General features: G+C 50.5%; 1 protein-coding gene across 2 annotated transcripts in view; it reads left to right on the forward strand.

Annotated features, from left to right (window-relative positions):
* Window positions 1-23,527, forward strand: part of bbs1 (Bardet-Biedl syndrome 1) — a 67,695-nt gene that overhangs the window by 15,669 nt on the left and 28,499 nt on the right. For both annotated transcript variants that reach the window (XM_059955313.1, XM_059955312.1), the window contains exons 8-11: window positions 2,001-2,132; window positions 13,617-13,723; window positions 20,385-20,505; window positions 23,338-23,496. In XM_059955313.1, the coding sequence (XP_059811296.1) occupies window positions 2,001-2,132; window positions 13,617-13,723; window positions 20,385-20,505; window positions 23,338-23,496 (519 nt within the window). The remainder of the gene's footprint in view (window positions 1-2,000; window positions 2,133-13,616; window positions 13,724-20,384; window positions 20,506-23,337; window positions 23,497-23,527) is intronic.

Here is a 23,527-nt window from a genome sequence, read left to right on the forward strand (position 1 = left end):
ACTGGAGCAGAGCTCCGCAGCACAAGCCATCACCGATTGGGGATCAAGTCCCGCCACAGCCTGCAAGGAGCTTGTATGTTCTCCCCACAACCGCGCGGGCTTCCTCCGGGCACTCTGGATCCCTCCCACGTTCCAAACACGTGCGGGTTAACATTAGTGAGTCGTGGGCGCGCTACGTTGGTGCCGGAAGTAGTGTGGTAATACTTGAGGGCTGCCTCCCTCCCCCCCCCCGCCTGAACCCCCAAATGTCCTCGGACTGTGTTGGTCGTCCACATTTCACTGTACTTTTCGATGTACATGTGACAAATAAAGATCTTTATCCTCATCTCAAACTGCTGGAAGAACTCAGCGGGGCGAGCGGTGATGATGGGAGATGGATGGCGGACATCTGGGGTGAAGATCCTCATACGGGACTGTGTTGGTCATTGGCACAAGCAGAGCATTTCACGGCAACGCACACAAAATGCTGGGGGAGCTCAGCAGGCCAGGCAGCCCCTGTGGAAATAAGTAAACCAGGTCCTGCTGAAGGGTCTTGGCCCGAAACATTGATTGCTTACTCAGTTCCGTAGATGCTCCCTGGCCTGCTGAGTCCTTCCAGCATTGTGTGTGTGTGTGTGTGTGTGTGTGTGTTGCTCAGATTTCCAGTGTCTGCAGATTTTCTCCTGTTCGCAGTGCCTTTCACGGTACGTTGTGATGTTAAGATCTTTATCTTAAAGTGTGAGAGAAGACGGGGTTGAGGGAGACAGAGAGGTGGCAGAGATAAAATGGTGGGGGAGTTCTTGAGAGGCAGGGTGGGGGGAAAAGATGAGGCAAGATGGTGGGCCCAGGGTGCAGCTGATTGTGTGTGTGAGGTGGGGGTGTCGTGTCAATAAACAGAGTCACACACACACATAGTTCTAGAGGAACTCAGCAGGTCAGGGGGCATCTATGGAGGGGAATAAACAGTCGATGCTCAGCGCTGATACCGTTCTAGCTTCTTGCCCTTTCCAGACCTGATGAGGGGTCTTCCGCTCACTCCTCAGTGCCCCTGCCTGACTCGCTGAGTTCCTCCAGCATCTGCAGAATCCCTTGTGGTTATTTTTATGGAGCTGGTGGGGCAGAGCTGACCCCAGGGTCAAACACGACTGCTGCTCTGAAGTGAGGGGTGAAGACGAGCTTGGGGTGGTGTGTGGGGGGGGGGCGGTTTTGTCAGGTATGGAGGACTCTCTCTGCAGCAAGTCTGGCCATTCACCCTGCAGTTCCAGCAGCATCCCGGCTGGGAGTCGGAGAGTTGCTCCACATTGAACTATGGGTCAGTGTCAATGCCACTGGTGGCGGTAGATGGCCTCAGTGCTCTGGGCCCAGTGGCCGGCACAGCTCCATTAACCCTGCATTGTCCAGAGCAGGCGCTGGATGAGAACAGCACTGATCCTGCTTCTCGGAGCCAAGAGCCTGCCGCGGCTCTCTGACCCCCAGGGAAAGGTGATGGGGTGGGGTGGGGAATTCACCTTCGCATTCCCAAGCTGATTGCTACTCCAGCAGCTGGGAGATAAAGGGAACTGGGGATGAAGGCTAGAAGACTCCCTCTGTACTCCCTCACCCCTTTCACACCCCCTACCCCTTCCGCACTCCCTGCCTGACTCTCGCCGCCCTCCCCCCCTGACCACATCCCCTGCCTTCCCCCCTTCCACACATCTGCGGCCTCCCCTCTCCCAACCTTCCCCTCCCCACAACCTTCTTTCCCCCACTCCCCTTTCCTCTAGCAGCCTGCACCCCCCCTCACTCCTACCTTCCCCCTTCCCCCAACTCTCCCTCCCCAACTCTCACTCCCTCGTTTCCCTCATCCCCTCCTGCACCATCCCCTCCAAAGCCCTTTGCCACCCCATCTTCCCCTCTCACTTCCTGTCTCCCCACCCTCGCTCCCAAGCCCTGTCCGCCCTCCCCTTGTGAGTGTTTGCTGCCTTCCTGAGGAGAAGCCTGCCCCCCCTCCCACACCCTCACTCTCCCCTCGTGTCTTGCAGACGGTGATAACGTGCATGGGCACGCTGAACAAGAACATGGCGGACGAGGACGCCGTGGGCTGCCTGGTGATCGGCACTGAGAGCATGGACGTCTGCATCTTGGATCCCGAAGCGTTCACCATCCAGGCCAAGGTAACGCGGGGTGGGGGTGGGGGGGCCTTTGGGCCGGTCAGCCCGGTAATCGGAGGCAGCCTCCCGGAGCGGGTGGTGACGGGTGAATCTTGGCAAAGGATCCACTGTGGTGAGGGGTTTGAATAGCTGGAGACACCAGCTAAATGTGGTGCAGTTAAGAAGTCGTAATGAGCCACTAATAACCTCGTGCTAACTTAAATTTAGATCGTGGCCTTATTAGGGAGTGCACATTGTGGCCTTAAAGGAGCAGCCAACGCTAAACTCGGAATTTCCTCTGCCATTAAATAGATAATTGTGCTCCAAGCCTGATTATGAGTGTCTGTGTGTGACGTAGCGGGTTATCTGACATGTATACAGTGCAGGAATGTTATGTGAACACCCTGGCTGGCCTGCCCAACATAGGGCTAGAGTGAGATAAAGGTTTCAAGGATTTATTTGCCACATCGAAACATCAGAACTTACAGCGAAACGCGGTGTTGGTGACAGCGACCAATGCAGTCGGGGATTGGGCTGGGGGCAACACACAAGTGTCACCAGGCTTCTGTCCCCAACGTAGCACGCCCACGTGTGTCTCTGGGATGTGGAGGGAATCTGGAACCCCCTCTCCTCCTCCCCGCGGGGACCTGCGTGGTCGCCAGGAGAACTTACCCCGTAGACGGTGGTGGGATTTGAACTGGGTTCGCCAGCGCTGCAACATGTTGCGCTACTGTGCCGCCACAAATCAGGGGATGGGGGGGGGGGGGGGGCAATCGGCTCCATGTCAGTCACCGCCCTTCTGACTCGACTCCGAAGCCGGCTCTCCTACCAGATCCTGTATGCTTCAGATCCGAAGGCTTTTCCCAGCCTCTTCAAGCACCACAACAGGTGCGAGGCTCTTAGCAGATCCCACTACACTTGGTCCTGAATGCCTGATTCTCATCATTTGCCTGAGGCTGAATCCCTAAATGCTCCAGAATCTTCCAGCATGTCCCGTATCGCCTTCTCAGGATCGTGAACGTTACAAGGAGATCCACTCCACCCCCCAACCCACCCAGCCTTTATAAATTTTGGCTGCTACAAAAATGCCCTTGCCTCAGAAAACCTATGTTTTGAAGGATAGCAGTCTAGATTTAGGGGAGGATCATAGGATCATTTCTCGATGGAAGAAGATTGAGGAGGGAAAGTTGCTGGGTCAACGGGTTGGGGGAGCACAAGAAAACAGATTAAGAAGATGAAAGAGATTGGCTTTATTTGTCGTGTGTACGTCGGACCATAGAGTGAAATTCTGATTCTAGTTCTGATCCTCTGTCCTTTTGGTCAGATTGTATTGTTTGCGTCATTGTTTTATGGTGTACAAGTGTCGCCACGTTTCCAGCACCAACACAGCTTGCCAGCTACTCACTCACCCTGACCCCCCGCCCCCCCCCCCACGTCTTTGGAATGTGGGAGGAAACCGGAACACCCGGAGTAATCCCACACAGTCACGGGGAGGGTGTCCAGGCAGCGGTGGGAATCGAACCCCCGATCAGTGATCGGCAGCGCGCTAAAGTGACCGCGCTAACGCTACACTGTTGTGCTGCCCCACAGGAACAGACGTAGACCACCAGGTCCCCAAACCTGCCCATGAGTCGATAATATCTGCTGGCCTCAACTCCTGTGCTGTACCCGTTCCACACACGTAACACTCAATCTTTCAAATATTTATCTATCACCACCTTAAATATTTCAAAGTACATTTATTATCAAAGAATGCATAAATTATACAAACTTCATATTGGTTACCATCGCTCTTGAGGGCTGAGAAACCAAAATCTTCGCTGCCCTCTGAATTAGAAACTTATTACTACCACAGATTAAACTGACCACCTTTTTAATCTTGTGTAACACTTACCAACAGGCTGGTATATGTCTAGGGGAAAAGGAGATCCAGCCACTCACCAACCCCTCCTCCCATACACGCAGGTGCTGTGGGAATCAAGTTTATGCTGCGCGTACACACGCAATATCAAATTCACACCAGATACCGTTATGGAATACACTTTAAGGAGTTTACTAAAACTAAAAGAGTACTAGGCAATACAAAGAAAAGAAAAAGCAAAAGGCGCCAAACTTATCTGTTACAAACCCCATAACTGGGTCACTTACCAGCAAAGATAGAGAGGTCCGTTGAGGTCTGATGGTACTATTTTTAACAGTATTTATTAGTAAAAATACAAAAAAATTATATCAATGCAAACATACAGATAATATACATCGTCAATACTAAATCTAAAAGTGCAGGTATAATAATAATCAATAAGAAATACGCTCTATCGTTGTCTAGGGGATAATGTATTGTCCGATGGAAATACAAAAGTCACTCAGTTCGTGCAGGCTGCAGCCTTTGGGGACCGCTGTATTTCAATGGTTGGAGAGAGAGAGAGAGATTTGGAGAAAAACTTGCTGGCTTTCCTTTTATGATTTCGATCCGTCGGAGTCTCGTTAGTGTGGCCTCGCCTTTAGCTAAGCCGTTCTTCCGTGGCAAGCCTGCCAATCCCAGGCAAGGGAAGACGCACACGAGCCCCCCACCGGCTGTCGCTATTAAACGCTGTCACGGGATTTCTAACGTTTCTCCTGGTGCGTCTAAAGGGGTTGTTCCCCAGACCCTCTTTTATCCTTACTCACGGGGTCTCAGATGTCAAACAGGTTGGGATGATGCAATCCCTCAACCAGCCCTCTCTGGTCGTCCCCTGAGGGCTTCAATGAATAGTACAGTACTCAATACACAATTCCGTCTCCAAGAGACAATGGCCGTTATCTGGGGTTTTTGTTTCGCTGAGGCCAGGACACAATCCAAACCTTGTGGATTCTCTCTCATTTCCTGGGCCCCAGACCGGAATTAATAGCGATTTTGCGATTCTCAAAAAGGAGGGGGCGACTCTGTACCCTTCAGCCCCTCAGAGTTGCTGCACAGTCGTAACATATCAAAGTCCGAACCACTTCGTGCACAACCGTTGGAGCTCAATTACTGAAGTCTTCTGGCCACCATTCGATCCCCTCCGAACTCCTCAACTCGCAGCTCAGGACCATCCGAAGTGGTCAACCAAACATATCTATCTTCGTCCCTCTCCTCGGGGTACCTCCTGGCCTCGGACCCCCGCTTGAGGTCCGTTCCTCGCCCAGTTTACAGCATCGCGTCCTGTCTCTCTCGACCCCTGACGCCGATCTCCCCAAAAGCCCGCCAACAATAGTTTACGGACTCAAAAGAAAGAACAACATTAATCCCAATTGGTTTACAAAGGAATACAATTCTCTTTATCAGTAAATTTTAACCCAAACAAGCTTCCAGCACTCTCTCGCAACAAAGAAGCATTCCTACTTTTAACAAAACAAAGAAGCCATTTTGATTACATACACAGCAACAAAGAAAAAGAAGAAATCCCCTTTACACTTGCAACACACACAAAATTCTGGTGGAACACAGCAGGCCAGGCAGCATCTATAGGGAGAAGTGCTGTCGATGTTTCGGGCTGGAACCCTTCGTCAGGACTAACTGAAAGGAAAGATAGTAAGAGATTTTGAGAATAGTAAGAGATCAAAATCTCTTACTACCTTTTCTTTAGGTTAGTCCTGACGAAGGGTCTTGGCCCGAAACGTCGACAGTGCTTCTCCCTATAGATGCTGCCTGGGCTGCCGTGTTCCACCAGCATTTTGTGTGTGTTGCTTGAATTTCCAGCATCTGCAGATTTCCTCGTGTTTACCTTTTTAATCTTGTAGTTTTCTTTCATTTCCTAAAGGAATTTCTTTAGCCAGGTGGTGGTGAATCCATGGAATTCATTGCCGCAGACGGCTGGGAAGGCCCAATCATTGAGTGTGTTTAAACGAGAGGTTCCTGGTTAGTCAGGGCATCAAAGGTTATGTGGAGGAGGCAGGAGAATGAGGTTGAGAGGAGATAATAAATCAGCCACGATGGAATGGAGGGGTGGATTATCGTGCCTAACAACTCTGCTCCTATGTCTTATGGTGATCATGTCCCCCCGGTTTGTGACTCTCCCATTAGTGTGAGATCTGAACAATCAAGCCCTCTGGGATCTGAAAAAGGTCTTGGAGGGCTGGAGAAGAGACTTTATCGACAGAACAAGGTCACTTGTAATTATTTGGCAAAATAGGTCAAACAAAAAGTCCTTCACCCTCTCTATTTATTTTAATTTATGGGGATACAGTGCGGAATAGGCTACTTCCACCCTTAGAGCCACACTGACAGCAATTCCCCCCCCCCCCCGATTTAATCCAACCCTCAAGAGGCACGCTGCCAGCAATTGCCCCCCCCCGATTTAATCCAACCCTTAGAGCCACACTGACAGCAATTCCCCCCCCCCGATTTAATCCAACCCTCAAGAGGCACGCTGCCAGCAATTGCCCCCCCGATTTAATCCAACCCTTAGAGTCACGCTGACAGCAATTCCCCCCTCCGATTTAATCCAACCCTCAGAACCACACTGACAGCAATTCCCCCCCGATTTAATCCAACCCTCAGAGCCACGCTGCCAGCAATTCCACCCCCCCGATTTAATCCAACCCTCAGAGCGATGCTGCCAGCAATTGCCCCCCACCCTGCCCCCGATTTAATCCAACCCTTCGAGCCACGCTGCCAGCAATTACCCCCCGATTTAATCGAACCCTCAGAGCCACGCTGCCAGCAATTCCACCCCCCCGATTTAATCCAACCCTCAGAGCCACGCTGACAGCAATTCCCCCCCGATTTAATCCAACCCTCAGAGCCACGCTGCCAGCAATTCCACTCCCCCGATTTAATCCAACCCTCAGAGCCACGCTGACAGCAATTCCCCCCCCGATTTAATCCAACCCTCAGAGCCACGCTGCCAGCAATTCCCCCCCCAATTTAATCCAACCCTCAGAGCCACGCTGCCAGCAATTCCCCCCCCCCTGATTTAATCCAACCCTCAGAGCCACGCTGCCAGCAATTCCCCCCCGATTTAATCCAACCTTTAGAGCCATGCTGCCAGCAATTCCCCCCCCCCCGATTTAATCCAACCCTTTGAGCCACACTGACAGCAATTCCCCCCCGATTTAATCCAACTCTCAGAGCCACGCTGCCAGCAATTCCCCCCCCCGATTTAATCCAACCCTCAGAGCCACGCTGCCAGCAATTCCCCCCCCCCCCCGATTTAATCCAACCCTCAGAGCCACGCTGCCAGCAATTCCCCCCCCCCCACCCTGCCCCCAATTTAGTCCTGGCCTTATCATGGAACCAATTAACCTACCAACCTGTTTGATGTTGGACTGCGGGAGAAACCCGGAGCACCCGAGGAAGGCCACGCGGTCAATGGGAGAACGTACCAACTCGTTACAGACTGTGGTGGGAGTTAAACTCGGGTTCCTTTTTCTGCAAAGCTTTGTGCTAACCACTACGCTACCAATGGGACAGCCCTGTCATTCCAGACAGAGCTGAGAACTCGGGGAATCAAGGTTAGCAGAACAGAGAGGGTGGTGAATATGTGTCATTTTTGTTTTTGCCACGGTGATCCATTACAATTCTACTTCCCATTCCCATTCTGACATGTGAGTCTGTGGCCTTCTCTACTGTCATGATGAGGCCACACTCAAGTTGGAAGAGCAATACCTTGTATTCCGCGTGGGTAATCTCTAACCTGATGGTGTGAGCATCGATTTCTCAAGCTTCCAGTAATGCACCCCCCCACCCCCAACCACTCTCCATCATTCCCCATTCTCATTTCCCTCACTCACCTATCCCCTTACCTGCTCATCACCTCCCTCTGGTGCTGCTCCTTTCTTCCATGGTCTTCTCACAAATGAGAGAAAATCTGCAGGCGCTGGAAATCCAGAGCAACGCACGCAAAATGCTGGAGGAACTCAGCAGGCCAGGCAGCGTCGATGGCAAAGAGTACAGTCGACGTGCTGAAGGGTCTCGGCCTGAAACGTCGACTGTACTCTTTACCCTTGATGCTGCCCATGCGTTGCTTTGGATTTCCAGCACCTGCAGATTTTCTCTTGTTTGTGAGGGGCTGGTAAATTCTTGATTCGTCAAACGTTATGGGGGAAAGGCCGGAGAATGGGATGGAGGGGGATAATAAATCAGCCGTGGTGGAGCAGACTCGATGGGCTGAATCGCCTAGTTCTACTCCTATATGTTATGGTCTTATAAACCTGGTGGGCATGGCCCCCATTCTGAGGTTAAGCACATCCATAAGTGTAATGAGGCCTGGCAGTGCAAGCCTGTCTTGTAGTGGTCTCAGCTTCCTACCAATGGTGGTGAAGGGGCAGAGGGAAGAGGTAATTATAGCGCGATCTGTTTACATAGGCAGATTCCATTCTAAATGTAAATTAGGAATTTATGATTTGACAGTTGGCATGTCCAGTGTGTGTTCATATCAGATTTTAAACACGCGTCCAGTCACCATCTGTAAGCGCCTGCTTTTTCACACAATAGGGCACCTGGTGATCGACCCGTGGGCCGTGAGGTCGCGTAGTGCCGAGGCTTTATAAGGCGTTGGTCAGACCGCTCTTTGAGTGCCGCGAGCAGTTTTGGGCCCTTCATCTAAGAAAGGATGTGCTGGCCTTGGGAAGGGTCCAGAGGAGCTTTGCGAGAATGGTCCTGGGAATAAAAGGGTTAACGTATGAGGAGTATTTGCGTGGGGGGTGGGACCTCGTCAACACCTATCGAATGTTGAAAGGCGCAGATGGAGTGGCTGTGGAGAGGATGCTTCCTACATTGGGGGAGTTAACGACCAGAAGGAGGACCCTTCAGAACAGAGATGAGAAATTTCTGTAGCCAGAGGGTGGTGAATCCGTGGAATTCACTGCCTCACTCAGCCGTGGAAGCCAAGTCATTGGGTATATTTAAAACGGAGGTAGATAGGTTCCTGATTAGTCAGGGCGTCAAAGGTTACAGGGAGAAGGCAGGAGAATGGGGTAATAAATCAGCTGGCACTCACTGGCCTAATTCTGCTCCTGTGCCTTGTGGCCTTGTGCACACAAGCTGGTATGTGTCCCTCACTATCCCATAACACTTTACCCTTTGTTAAAAACGGGCGTCTTAAAATAGCACGAGAGCTGGAATGCTTTTAGAAGCAAGCAGCTGGCCTTTGAATGGCACCTTACACAACCCCTGGATGTCCGGAGCTGCTCTGCAGCTTTTTTTCCTTCTCTTTGCGATGTGGGCACGTGGTAATGTCAACAGCCAATCTGTGCATTTCAATGTCAGCAGCCAATCTATGCACCTCACCGTCACGCAGGCGGGAACACCAGAGATTCTGCTGACGCTGGAGATCGTGAATAACACACCGTCGGAGAAACTCAGCAGGTCAGGCAGCATCTATGGGGGGGGCGGTCGAGCCAGGGGTTTTACGCCATGAACCAATACCATCAAGCAGGAGGTCCGTCAATCCCCAATTTGGGAACCCTGGGGTAAAGAGGGGGGATAAACCACACAGAGCTCCCTGACAAGTGCCCCACTGGCCATGTGGATCTCCCTGACTAGAATCCCCGTGACCACGAGGATCTCCCTCACTAATCCCACTCTGAGCAGGTGAAGCTCCCTCAGTAGTGCCCTGTGCCCATTAGGAGCTCCCTCACTGGTTTCCCACTGACCACACAGAGCTCTCTCTTTGTCTTGTTTCTACTGACCATGAGGAGCTCCCTCACCAAGAGGGAGCTCCCTCAATAGTACCCTGTGCCCATTAGAAGCTCCCTTATTGGTTTTCCACTGACCACAAGCAGCTCCCTCACTGGTTCCCCAGGCCACGAAGTGTCTCATTCATCCCATCTGACCCTGATGGGTTTCCTCGCTCGTACCCTCTGACCGTGAGAAGCTCCCTCACTGGATTTCCCTGACATTGTGACACTCCGTCACGATCCCTCGAGCAGCACCACTAAACTATGTGGGGTGTACAGGGATACGCCTTCCCAGGCCTGTTCGCGGGAGGGTCCACGATGCTTCACATTTCCCCTGGAGGGTTAAGCGCCAATCCTTCAGCTCTGGGCAAGTGTTTTGTGCTCCCGTCTCGGGAATGGGACCTTTAGCGCCTTGAGCCATCTCTGCGAATCAGTGGCTCCTCCATAGTGCAGCAAGTCCCTGGGGGTTTAACTCATGGATGCCCTCACCTGGTCTCTTAATATCACCTCCCTGAGCAAGAAGGCACAGCAATGCTCTGGCACCCCCACCATCGTGACTGGATTTTACAGAGCACCATTGAGAGCGTCCTGACAAGCTGCATCTCCGTCTGGTCCGGGAGCAGCCGAGCATCGGACCGGAAATCCCTACAACGGACCGTGAGAACGGCCGAGAGGATCACAAGGGTCTCCCTACCGTCCATCGGGACATTTATCAGGAGCGCTGCGTACGCAGGGCCCTTAGTATTATCCAGGATCCCACCCGTCCATCCAGCATCCTCTCTGACTTTCTACCATCAGGCAGGAGACTCCGATACATAAAGACAGGAACGGTCGGGATGGGAAACAGCTTCTTCCCCAAGGCCATCAGGCTTCTGAACTCCCTGCCGCATCGCATTCGAAGTGTCACCGGTTAACCTGTTCCGTACCTGACAACGTTTAATTTACGCACTTTATTATTTATGTGCAATTCATCTATAGATTTTTCCTTACCTGAATTATCAAGCGTTATGTGTCCTGCTTTACACCCTGGTTCGGAGAAGTGTTGTCTCATTTCTAAATACGCTATATGGTTATATACATTATATAGTTAAATGAAGTTGACTTGACATGCCTGCGAGTTTACATTAAAGTTGCTTTGCAAATTATCTAAGGTCCCCCCCCTCTCCCGCCACCCAAAGATGTCAGCTCATGCTGCTTTTAAATTCAAGTTGAGAGATGCGACCTTGGGATTCGAGCGTATCACCCGACCCTTGGGATCGAGTTACTTTTGCCAATCTCAGCTTTCAGCCCCGGTCAGGGATCTGCCCCCGCAGTGTGCATTGGCCTCTACTTCTGGCCGGATCGGGTGACGAACCTGTCCGCCTTGACTGCTCCTGGAGCTTCTTGCCTCTCCGACTGAAAGGAAGAAGTTGCTGAAAGATGGAATTAAATATCTGGCTGCCCAAGGCAGCTCCCGCAACACTGTGGACCGGGCTTTGTGTTTCAAGGACTTTGCCCCTGTGAAGCGGAGCTGGTTGTTCAGACTTGGAATATTGTATTCGGTTCTGGTTGGCCCATTGTAGGGACTGTGTGGAAGCTTGAGAAAGGGTGCAGAGGGGATTTACCAGGATGCTGCCTTGTTTGGTGGACATGTCTTACAGTAGAGGTTGAGTGAGCTGGGGCTTTTCTCTTTGGAGTGGAGGAGGATGAGAGGTGACTTGGATGAGGTGTACACGATGATGAGAGGCATAGATTGGGTGGCTGGACAGAGGCTTTTTCCCAGGGTGGGAATGTCTAATACAAGGAGCTGTAGCTTTAATGCAGCTGGGGGAAAGTGTGGGGGATGTTCAAAGTAAGTTCTTCACGCAGACTGGTGAATGTGTGGAACACACTGATGGGGTGACGGTAGAGGTAGGGGCACTTAATAAACACTTTCATAGACAAGTAGAAAAATAGGAAGCTATGTAGAGGGAAGGGCTGGGTTGGTTTTGAAGTAGGTTAAAAGATGGACACAACATTGTCGCCAAAGGACCAACGTTCTTTGTTCTATCGTCTCCTGCTGCCCAAGACTCCGGGTGCCACTTAACCTTTAGGTCCCTGACTTGGTGAAGCATAGGTTTCGGGATGTCTCGTGTGGCGCCCCACCCTGATCGCCTCTGCCTTTCAGCACCCAGTATATTCCCAAGCCTCGACTGTGTGAGAATGCGAGAGGAACTTAGGAGTGACAGTTCTAATGAAGGGTCATTGACTAGAAATGTCCATTCTCACCCTCAGCCCCGTATACAACTTTGAGATTCACATTCTCACAGGAAAATAAAGGAGTACAATAGAATTTACTTAAAAACAGACAACCAAAGTGCAAAACAAGGCAAACTGTGCAAATAATAAATAATAGTGAGAGTACGTGCTGTGGAGAGTCCAGTAGGTTGTAGAACCAGTTCAGAGTTCTGGCTCCAGTTCCTTCAGTGGAACCTCTTTCCCTGTTCTTCCTATGTCTTTGGTGCTCTCGTGGACCATGATTCCTGGATCTTTCCCCTCCCACTCCAAATTCCTCTGTCAGGGCCACGGTCGCGTAGCGGTTATCGCGACACTTTTACTGCTCACAGCGTCGGAGCTTGGAGTTCAATTCCGATGTCCAGCATAAGGAGTCTCTACACCTCTCTCTGATCATGTGGGTTTCCTCCCACCTTGCAAAGGTGTACCGGTTAGTAGGTTAATTGGTCATTGGAATTAGTTAAGTTGGTGGATTGCTGGGAGGTGTGGCTCAATGGGCCAAAAGGGCTGGCTCCACACTGTATCTCTAAATTTAAAAAAAAGATTCAGAGAAGATGTCCCAATCCGGTGCACAGTCAGACAGCATAGCCTTCGGGACTCTCGATCCTAGTGACAGAGAACTGTCTCTCCTTCTCACTATACCATCCCCAATCGTAACTACGTTTCTCTTCTCTTCCCCCACCCCCACCCCCGAATGGCTTCCCGAACCGTGGTTCAGTTGCGCATCTTTCATGCAACCCCCCCCCCCCCCCCACTCTCATCCTCGCGGGCAGCCATAATCTCAGATCAGTTGACCAAGCTGAAGGCCCACGGTTCCCCCAGCACTTCCTCGTGGATCCTCCAGCCTGCCTCTTTCGCAGTCACGTCCTCCTGCCCATTGCCCCGACTCACAGTCAAGGACGTCTTCAAAGGCCGATGGCTTAGAGAGGTGAATTCCATCATTAAAGACCCCGTCAAAAAGGACATGCCCTCTTCTCATTGCTACCGTCAGGGAGGAGTTGCAGGAGCTAGAGGGTCCACACTCAACGTTTTAGGAACAGTTTCTTTCCTCTGTCATCAGGTTTCTGAATGGACAATCAACTGATGTGCACTACCTCACTCTTTTTTGCTCTCTTTTCCCACTACATGTATATAACATAATATTATAAATATATATAAAATTACAGATTATAATTTTATATGTGTGTGTGTGTGTGTGCGTGTGTATATATATAAATACACACACACACACTATATATAAAAATAAAACTGTAATCTGTAATTTTTAAAAATTTTGTATTGGAAGTTACTGCTGCTGCAGACCAACAAATTTCATGACTTATCCGATTCCACAGACTGAATTTGAAGAAGTTAATCTTCTGGGTGGAGGTGACTACTTTAATCTTTAAGATGTTCCGAGGCACTTCAGAAAACTGAGGTGTTTATCATGCATGTGGGTGTTGCAACCTTGCTTAACGAGAGCCTTTGAGAAGAATGTCTTGGAGGAGTTTCTTTTTAATGGAGGGTCAATAGGAATGGGTCAGAGTGAACAGGAGTGGTGCAGAGTGTGAGCTGATAATCAAGGAATTTTGGGTCTTGGCTTCTCCCCCTGTTGTTAATCCTGTCTGACTGTGCCAGGTGAATCTCCCGAGCGTGCCAGTGTTCCTGGACGTCAGTGGCCAGTTTGACGTAGAGTTCAGGATCATCGTCGCCTGTCGGAATGGAAACATCTACATCGTCCGCAGGTAGGTGAGAGTGTTCTGGGTGGATTTTCGAAGCTGCTTGTTGTTCTGCTAAACTGTACATAATGTATCCTGCGATCTGAGATCATTAGTGCCTTTAAACTCTGCGCTCACGGGCTCCTCCAGAGCATGTGGTCCTTCTCATAAACCTCTTAAAAGGCCATAAGACACGGGACCAGAATCAGACGATCCAGCCCATTGAGAGTGCTCCACCATTTGGGCATAGCTCTCTCAACCCCATTCTCCTGCCTTCTCCCCGTAACCTTCGATGCCCTCACTAATCAAGAACCCCTCAGCCACTGCTTTAAATATATCCAATGACATGGCCTCCACAACCATCTGTGGCAATGAATTCCACAGCTTTATTACCCTCTGGCTAAAGAAATTCCTTTCACATCTCTTCTGTCCTCAGCTCCTAGACTCTCCCACTACTGGGGCATCCTCTCCATGTCCACTCATTGAGGCCTTTCAATAGTTGGAAGGTTTCAATGAGACCCCCCCCCCCCCCCCATTCTTATTAACTCCAGTGAGTACAGGCCCAGAGCCATCAACCGCTCCTCATACATTAATCTTTTCATTCCCAGAAACCTCCTGTGGATCCTCTCCAATGCCAGCGTGGAGAAGTTCTCCAAAGGGAGCGTCCTTTCTCAGAGAGTGCCCCCCTTGCTCGCTGGCTTGCACCATCACATATTGCAGTCACATGATTTTTCTTGGCAAATTCTTCTACAGGAGTGGTTTGCCATTGCCTTCTCTTGGGCAACAGTGTCTTTACGAGACGGACGACCTCACCCGGTCCATTAACATCACCTCCCAGAACAAGAAGGCACAGCAGTGCCTCCGCTTCCTAAGGAGATTGAGGCAAGCAAGGCTCCCCCACACCCCCATCTTTACAGGAGCACCATCGAGAGCGACCTGACAAGTTGCATCTCCGTCTGGTCCGGGAGCAGCCGAGCATCGGACCGGAAGTCCCTACAAAGGACTGTGAGAACGGCCGAGAGGATCACAGGGGTCTCCATACCGTCCATCGGGGACATTTATCAGGAGTGCTGCGTACGCGGGGCCCTTAGTATTATCCAGGATCCCACCCGTCCATCCAGCATCCTCTCTGACTTTCTACCATCGGTCAGGAGACTCCGATGCATAAAGACAAGAACGGTCAGGATGGGAAACAGACCGTCAGGCTTCTGAACTCCTTGTCGCATCACATTCAAAATGTCACCAGTTAATCTGTTCCGTACCTTACAATATTTAATATATATATACACACACATTAATTTGTTATTTATGTGAGATTCATCTGTAGATTTTATCCTTACCTTCATAAGTTATAAGTGCATTATACGTACTACTGTGTTTTACACCCTTGCTCAGAGAAACATCTCATTTCTATATACATTATATGGTTGTATAAATTACATACATGTATATAGTTAAATGACAATAAATTTGACTTGACTTGACTTGACCTCAATACTCTTCAGAGATTGTCTGCCTGGTGTCGGCGGTCATATAACCAGGACGTGACATGCACCATCTGCTCATATGACCATCCACTGCCTACTCCCATGGCTTCCTATGACCATGAGTGTCGGGGCGGGGGGTGCTAAGCAGGTGCTACACCTTGCCAAGGGTGACCTGCAGACTAGTGGAGGGGAGGAGCATCTTTAAATATATCCAATGGAAGGAAGCCCATCACCCTTGTTATTCCCCCCCCACACTCCGTCATCTTTGCATACCATCTTTTTGCACAGCAGATGTTCTGCTATCGCAAAGCTGGAAACACTTGGGTTTGATTGTGACCTTGGGTAAATAGACTTCAAAAAGATTAGTATTATTTGTAATCAGTTCATCAAATTTAGAAGTGTACCGTGAAATCATAAACACAGATTGTGCTGATGATGGAAATCCAGAGCAGCGCACACACACACACACACACACACACACACACACAAAACTCAGCAGTTCAGGCGGCATCCATGGAGGGGAGTAAATGGTCGAGGTTTTGGGCCGAGACCCTTCATCCTGACTTTCCTTACGGCGAAATGCCTCGTTTGCATTGAGGATCTGCTTAGGGCAGCCCGCAATTGTCGCCACGCTTACGCCGCCAACTTAGCATGTCCACAACTCACTGACGCGATCCCTAACCGTTCCATCTCTGGAGTGCGGGAGGAAACCGCCACGTGGTCATGGGGAGAACGTACAAGCTCTTCACAGACAGTGGCTGGAATAGCAACTGTGTTTGTAGGCCTCTGTTAGTCTCGATAGACCATGGATTTGCACCTTGGAAGGTTTCCTGGGCGCAGGCCTGGGCAGGGTTGTGTGGGAGACCGGCAGTTGCCCAAGCTGCAGGCCTTCCCCTCTCCACGCCACCAATGTTGTTCAAGGGAAGGGTACTAGTACCCAAGCAGCTTGGCACCGGCGTCATCGCAGAGCAATGAGTGGTTAAGTGTCTTGTTCAAGGTCACAACGTGCAAGCCTCAGCCAAGGCTTGAACTAGCAACCTTCAGATAACACCAGCAGCAACTGTAAGGCATGACACTAACCGCACATTCTCCCTGCGAACATGGATTCCCCGGGTGCTCCGGTTTCCTGCCACATCCCAAATAGCGCAGAGTATTTAGGTTAGTTGGTTTAGTTTACCTGCCATTTAGACAAGGGTGCAATGAAATTCCATGGTCACCGAGTAAACAATGTGCATGGTAGTAACGATTTCCCAGGGTCAAAAAGTCTGATACGAGAGGACGTGCATTTAAGGTGAGGGGGTAATTTCAAAGGAGATGTGAGGGGCAAGATTCTGACACAGAGTAGTGAGTGCCTGGCATAGTGGAAGAGGGAGGGATTTATTTATTGAGATGAAGCGCAGAATTGGCTCTTTGAGCTGCACCACCAAACAATCCCCCAACTTAACCCTAGCCTAATCACGGGATGATTTACGGTGACCAGCCAGTGCGTCTTCGGACTGTGGGAGGAAGCCGGAGAACCCGGAAGAAACCCACGCGGTCACGGGGAGAGAACGCACAAACTCCTCACAGGCAGCAGTGGGAATTGAACCCCCGATCTCAACAGCTGGCACCACAAAGCGTTATGCCACTGTGATGTGGACAGAAGTGATGAGTCTGTGTCGGACTGGGCAGTGTCGACGGCACGCAGCAGGTTCCCTGCAGCTGCCTCCTCTAGGTGGGAGAACTGGAGGAATTGGTGGGTTCAGGAGTGAGAATGGATTGGAAAGGGAACACCTAGGGAAAATAAAAACCAGCGTAGCCCTCAGTGAGCCAAATGGCTACCTTGCATGCCATTAAAGAGTCATATCTCTTCTCCTACAGCCTTCCATTATAAGTCTCTTACTCATTTCTCCCACACCCCCCCAAGAGGACCACAATCTTGTTGGGTTTGGAGGCTTGCGTACCTCAATGACCTGGAGAACTATCTTGGCTGGAGTCAGGGCTTTATGCTTTGGCTCTTGGTTGGGTCAGTCATGCCAAGCAGCCCAAAGGGTAGAGGACAATGGTCCACTGGTCCTCTAGGTTCGGGGGTGGGGGGGGTGGGTGTTCAAGTCAGGGCTACCAACCCTGACTGGTCAAAAATATTGTTACGGAGACGGCAATGAAGGATCCTGCATCCGAGTATGACGGTGTTCCTGAGTTTCCACCCGGGGCTTGCGTGACTGACAGCAGTGAAAACCGAGAGGAAGCTACTGACACGATGAAGGAAGCCCAGAATACTGCCAAGATTGGTTTTTGGAATGCATGAATCACGTACAACGCTGGCAAGCTAGCGCAAATAACTGCAGAAACGGATCATTACAACCCGCAAGTGAAAGCAGGGCCTGGCAACCAAAGGCAGCAACTGGTGACACAGTTTCATACTCAGCAAGGGAAGATGGTCAATAACCGAGGACAGCGTCCACTCCAGGGTGAAGCTATAGCAGAGCTGTGTTCTGTCCACACTCTTGCACGGGTCGGAGTGCTGGCTCGTGACAGAGAGCGACCTCGCCAAGCTGTCGTCATTCCGCGCCATGAGCCTCCGGAAGATCCTCCGTACTTCCTGGCCAAGAAGGATCTCCGACCACACCTTACACCCTCAGTGTCGCCAAGAAGGCACGCCCACAGTCATCACGAGGAAACGCTGGAAGTGGATTGGCCACGTGATGAGATGAGACTCCATCGTCGAGACAGCACCTCATTGGACCGGGAAGGGTGGAGGAAATGCGGGAGACAAAATAACACTTGGCGCTGTTTCGTAGAGGCGGAAATGAGGATCCTAATCCACGGCTGGGCACAATAGAGAAGATGGCCAAGGGCAGAGATGGAGGACCTGCGTTGCCATCCTTAACGCCAGTGGCATAACAGGCAGTAACTAACTCATTCCCTCCTCTCCCTCATTACGAGGGACAGAATAGTAGGAGTAAATAGGGGTGTGGATTGTGCTAATATGGCAATAGGAAACCGTAGACAGAAGTGGAATAAAGCAGCGACAACACGTAGATTTCAGAAACTGAAGTTCTGAGCCTACTGAGGTTGTGCGGCAGCTCACTGGTGGTTCAGAGGCAAGGAACGTGACAAAAGCATTATTAGTGACACCTTCCCTGAACTAAATTGTGGTCAACTATCATGACAAACAATGACGGCGCGAGCGGAGGCAAAGTCGATTCGAAGGATGAGCCGTTCTGGTGCATCGCAAAGCCAGGACGCAATGTGTTCAAGACACACGCACGAAATGCTGGAGGAACTCAGCAGGCCAGGCCACATCCGTGGGAAAGAGTATTGTCAACATTTTGGGCCGAGACATCAACAATACTCTTTTCCGTAGATGCTGCCAGGCCTGCTGAGTCCCTTCAGCATTTTGTGTGCGTTGCTCGCAGCTGCAGACTTCCTCTTACTTCTGCTCAAGACGTGGTCGCAGACGGAGTTGGTATCGCTGTCACCGTTGGTGTGAACGATTTGGAGTGGAGTCCACGCGGAAGAGTTTCGACCCCCGTCCACCTAACCCAGGTGCGAGGTTGCATCGCTCCAAGCTCTGAGCTGACTTGGTGAGATCGAGGACGGCGTCGGATTGTGTCTCCCTGGTGCATTGCGGTGCCGGAGCCCAGGTCCTGGAGCGGGGCACTACCCCGGTGCTTTGACAGCTTAAACGCCAGCCCAGATAGCCTGGAAAGCCCCAGTGCGGAGGGGAGCGTTGGGCTGATTTGCTCTCCCTTCCGCACTGGTCATTCTTCTCTCCGTTGGTCGTCGCCTCTGCGAGTTTCACGCTGTTTTTGCCCCGCTGAGATCGAGGATTGGGCAGCGAATCTAACGACTCAATCTGGTTCAGAAAGCTGTTTGTCTCTATTGTTTGCCTGTTTCTCTGCACAGTGATTTTTTAAAAATAAGATTCTTCGGGCTTCTTGCTTTGTGGCTGCCTGGAAGCAGACAAATCTCAAGATTGTATAATTCATATGCACTTTGATTTGATTTATGTTATAGCATGCACCCGTTGTTGTCATTAAAACATGGATTTGCTGTTAGACCTGTGGGTAATCATTTTGTTAAGCAATCAGGATCTGTTACTTAACGGAGTCATCCAGTCACCACCATTATGTTATCAAAATGTAGTTTTACTGCTAATCTCTGTAAAAAGCTGTACCAAGTTCATGCTCAGGTAGACCAGCGTTGGTTGGTTTCCTGACCGCACCAGTTTTTAATAAGTCACCCGTTATTTTGAACACCAACTCTGCATGATCTTTCAGTTTGCTCCTACGAACCCCAACTCTCATCACCTTCCTTTACCTCTTCTGACCTACCAGGTCCCTTTCAAGTCAAGTCAAGTTTATTGCCATTTAACTATATATATGTATACTGTTAAAGGAGACAGTGTTTCTCCGGACCAGGGTGTAGAGCACAATAATACACACACAATAACTTGTTAAAGTAAGGGTAAAATCTACAAATGAATTAAGCGTAAATAAAGTAAAGTGCTTAAATTAAAAATCGTCAGGTACAGAACAGATTAACTGGTCATACTCCGTATGCAATGAGGTTGGAACCTAACGTCCTGAGAGAAGAAACTGTTTCCCATCCTGACCATTCTTGTCTTTATGCATCGGAGTCTCCTGCCTGATGGTAGAAAGTCAAAAAGGATGCTGGATGGATGGGTGGGATCCTTAATAATACTCAGGGCCCTGCGTATGCAGCGCGTCTGATAAATTTCCCGGATGGATGGTAGGGTCCCCTCCTTCCCTTTCTCCTATAGCCCACTCTCCTCTCCTATCAGATGCCTACTTCTCCAGCCCATGGCCTTTCCCACCCATCTGGCTTCACCTGTCACCTTCCAGATATCCTCCTTCCCTTCCTTCCATCTTTTTATTCTGTTGTCTTCCTCTTGCTTTCTCAGCCCTGAAACATCATCTGCTTATTCGTTTCCATAGATGCTGGCGGACCAGCCGAGTTCCTCCAGCATTGTGTGTGTGTTGCTATGCGTCACCTTCAGCTGCCTGGGTCTGAGCTCAGGAACTCCTCCCCAATCACCCCCCCCCCCCACCCCAAGCAGGCCTCCCCTTCAAGCCCACGCGTCTTGCCAAGTGTTCCGAGGCCGCGTTCCCCAGCCCTTCAACGCACGGCGGTGTCGGATCCCGTGCGATTTCGCTGCCCCCCTGCGAAGCTGACGCAAGCTGTCGATACCCTGACAGGGACTTGAAGCGACCCCGGCATGGCATCGAGCTGAACTGTCAACCCGTGGGGCTGGTCAGAGTCAACAAGAACATCGTCGTTGGCTGCGGGAAGGAGACCCTCCACTCCTACACTCAGAAGGTGCGGTGAGTAGCCAACTCAGTGGGCCTGTGGCCAGCTTTGCCTCCAGGCTTTAGAGTAATACAGCATAGACAGGCCCAACTCCTCCACACTGACCAAGCTGACCATCTGAGCAAGTCCCGTTCGGCCCATATCCCTCTTAAAGTTTTCTTATCCGTATACTGCCTTATTAAGTACATCTTAATCTTAGGAGAATTAGGCCATTCAGCCCATCGAGTCTGCTTCGCTATTCCATCATTGTTGATCCTGGATCCCACTCAAACACCTGCCTTCTCGCCATAACCTTTGATGCCCCGACCGATCAGGAAACTATCCACATGGCTGAAGTGCCTTTTACTAAAAGGACCAGTTCACGTTTATCCCTCGGGGCCTGTGCGGCCCAACACACAGCTGGCATTTAATGCCTGCCTCAATCCCTGCCCCTGCCCCTGCCCCCGCCCCCCCACCAAATCTCCTCTGGAGAGGTTCCAGAGGAGGTTCAAGAGAAATGATCCCAGGAATGAAAAGGAATGAGAAGTGCTCGATGGCTTATTGGGACCGACTGAATATTGAAAAGTCTCAACAGTGGGGATGTGGAGAGGATGTTCCCTATAGTGGGGGAGTCTGGGACCAGAGGACACAGATAGAGTGGATGTGGAGAGGAATGTTTCCGATAGTGGGAGAGTCTAGGACCAGAGGACACAGATAGAGTGGATGTGGAGAGGATGTTTCCGATAGTGGGGGAGTCTAGGACCAGAGGACACAGATAGAGTGGATGTGGAGAGGATGTTTCCTATAGTGGGGGAGTCTGGGACCAGAGGACACAGATAGAGTGGACGTGGAGAGGATGTTTCCTATAGTGGGGGAGTCTAGGACCAGAGGACACAGATAGAGTGGATGTGGAGAGGATGTTTCCTATAGTGGGGGAGTCTGGGACCAGAGGACACAGATAGAGTGGACGTGGAGAGGATGTTTCCTATAGTGGGGGAGTCTAGGACCAGAGGACACAGATAGAGTGGATGTGGAGAGGATGTTTCCTATAGTGGGGGAGTCTGGGACCAGAGGACACAGATAGAGTGGACGTGGAGAGGATGTTTCCGATAGTGGGGGAGTCTAGGACCAGAGGACACAGATAGAGTGGATGTGGAGAGGATGTTTCCTATAGTGGGGGAGTCTGGGACCAGAGGACACAGATAGAGTGGACGTGGAGAGGATGTTTCCTATAGTGGGGGAGTCTAGGACCAGAGGACACAGATAGAGTGGATGTGGAGAGGATGTTTCCTATAGAGGGGGAGTCTAGGACCAGAGGGCACCACTTCAGAATAGAAAGATCTCTCTTTAGAACAGCGATGAGGCAGAATTTCATTAGCCAGTAGTGAATCTGTGGAATTTATTGCCTCAGACGGCAGTGGAGGCCACAGGACTGGAAAAATTTAAAGTGGAGACTGATAAGTTTTAGATTAGTAAGGGCGTCAAAGGTTAGGGGGAGAAGGCAGGAGGATGGGGTTGAGAGGGGTCTTAAATCAGACCTGATAGAATGGGTGGAGCAGACTCGATGGGCCGAATGGCCTAATTCTGTTCCAATGCTTGTATATTATCCCAGCAGTTACCAATACCAGCTTTTTAATTCCGGATTTATTTAATGAATGGGATTTAGATTCCCAGCTCGCACTGGAGGGATTTCAGGTCACGTCACAGGACCATCAATCCACCTGCTTAAATGCTTCCATTTTGCTGCTGGTGCCGCCGACCGCATTCATCTTAGTGGTACAAGGCGTCTGCATCTTCACCGCATCCATCAACGTCTGCAATAAAGGACGGGATTTATTAGCACACGGTTTCAACCACTTCCACCTCATAAACTACTCGGACTTATTGGCTGAAGAATCCATCCGCATCCCGCAGTGCTTTTTATTCCAGTTTATGTCACTAATTGAATTTAAATTCAAAGCCAATTTATTATCAACGCAAGAACACGTCACCGTTTACTCCTTGGAGATTCGTTTTCATGCAGGCATTTATAGGAAAATAAAGTAATACAGTAGAATTTATCTAAAGCCGTACATTGACAGATTATCAATGTTCAAAAGAAGACAATTCATGCAAATAAATAAATTATGTGATAGCTGGCAGTGGCATCCGCAGTGGACTTTGAGGCGAATAGTCAAGGGTTCGAATCCAGCCGGCTCCTTGCACGCTTTCCATCCGTGCTGGGTTGAGCATCGAGCTAGCATCTGGGCCTCGTAAAACGAAAAACGCAAATGCTAAGGAAACAGCAAGTTTGCCGCACGATGCGCCCAGCAGGTGAGGCATCATCTGTGAAAAAGAGTAAACAGTCGCCGTTTTGGGCCAAGACCCTTCTTCGGGACTTCTTTTCCCATACTGTTCCTGAACCTGTGGGTGTGGAACCTGAGGCTCCTGGATGGTGGAGGCCTTTGATGGCGGACGTTGCTTTCTCGTGGCAGCGCTCCTTGCAGACGTCTTTGCCCGTGACAGACTGGCCTGCGTCCAGCACTTTATGTTGGCTTTTCTGTTCCTGGGCATTGGTGTTTCTGCACCAGACCGTGATGCAACCAGGCGAGATACTCTCTGCTGTGCGTCTATAGAAGTTTGTCAGAGTTTCGGGTGATGAGCCTAACCTTGTCAAACCTCTCGGAAAGTCCCCAGCCACCCTTGTACGTCAACCAACAGGTACTTCAGCCCTTTGAAAGAGCAGCTAGGGTTTTGCCCTTCCGTTGAAAAGGTATATCATTCACCTTGGGGTTGTAAAAGGTGAATGTGAATGCAATCTTTCTCCTTCATAATCTTCTGTTTAATGAATGTCTTTGCTTCCCACCTTTGTCCCCAATGCAGGGCAAGAAGCTTTGGACCGTGTACCTGCCCGCTCCCATAATGACGATGGGTTTGATGGATCACAAATCCAAAGGGTTCCAGGCCGTTCTGGTGGCCCTTGGCAACTCGGAGCTGCACCTGTACCGGGACAAGAACCTCATCAACGTCACCAAGACTCAGGTATGACCCTCTCACAGTTAGTTCCCCCCAC

The sequence above is a fragment of the Hypanus sabinus genome, chromosome 31 (assembly GCF_030144855.1).
Source record: "Hypanus sabinus isolate sHypSab1 chromosome 31, sHypSab1.hap1, whole genome shotgun sequence".
Lineage (NCBI taxonomy): Eukaryota > Metazoa > Chordata > Chondrichthyes > Myliobatiformes > Dasyatidae > Hypanus > Hypanus sabinus.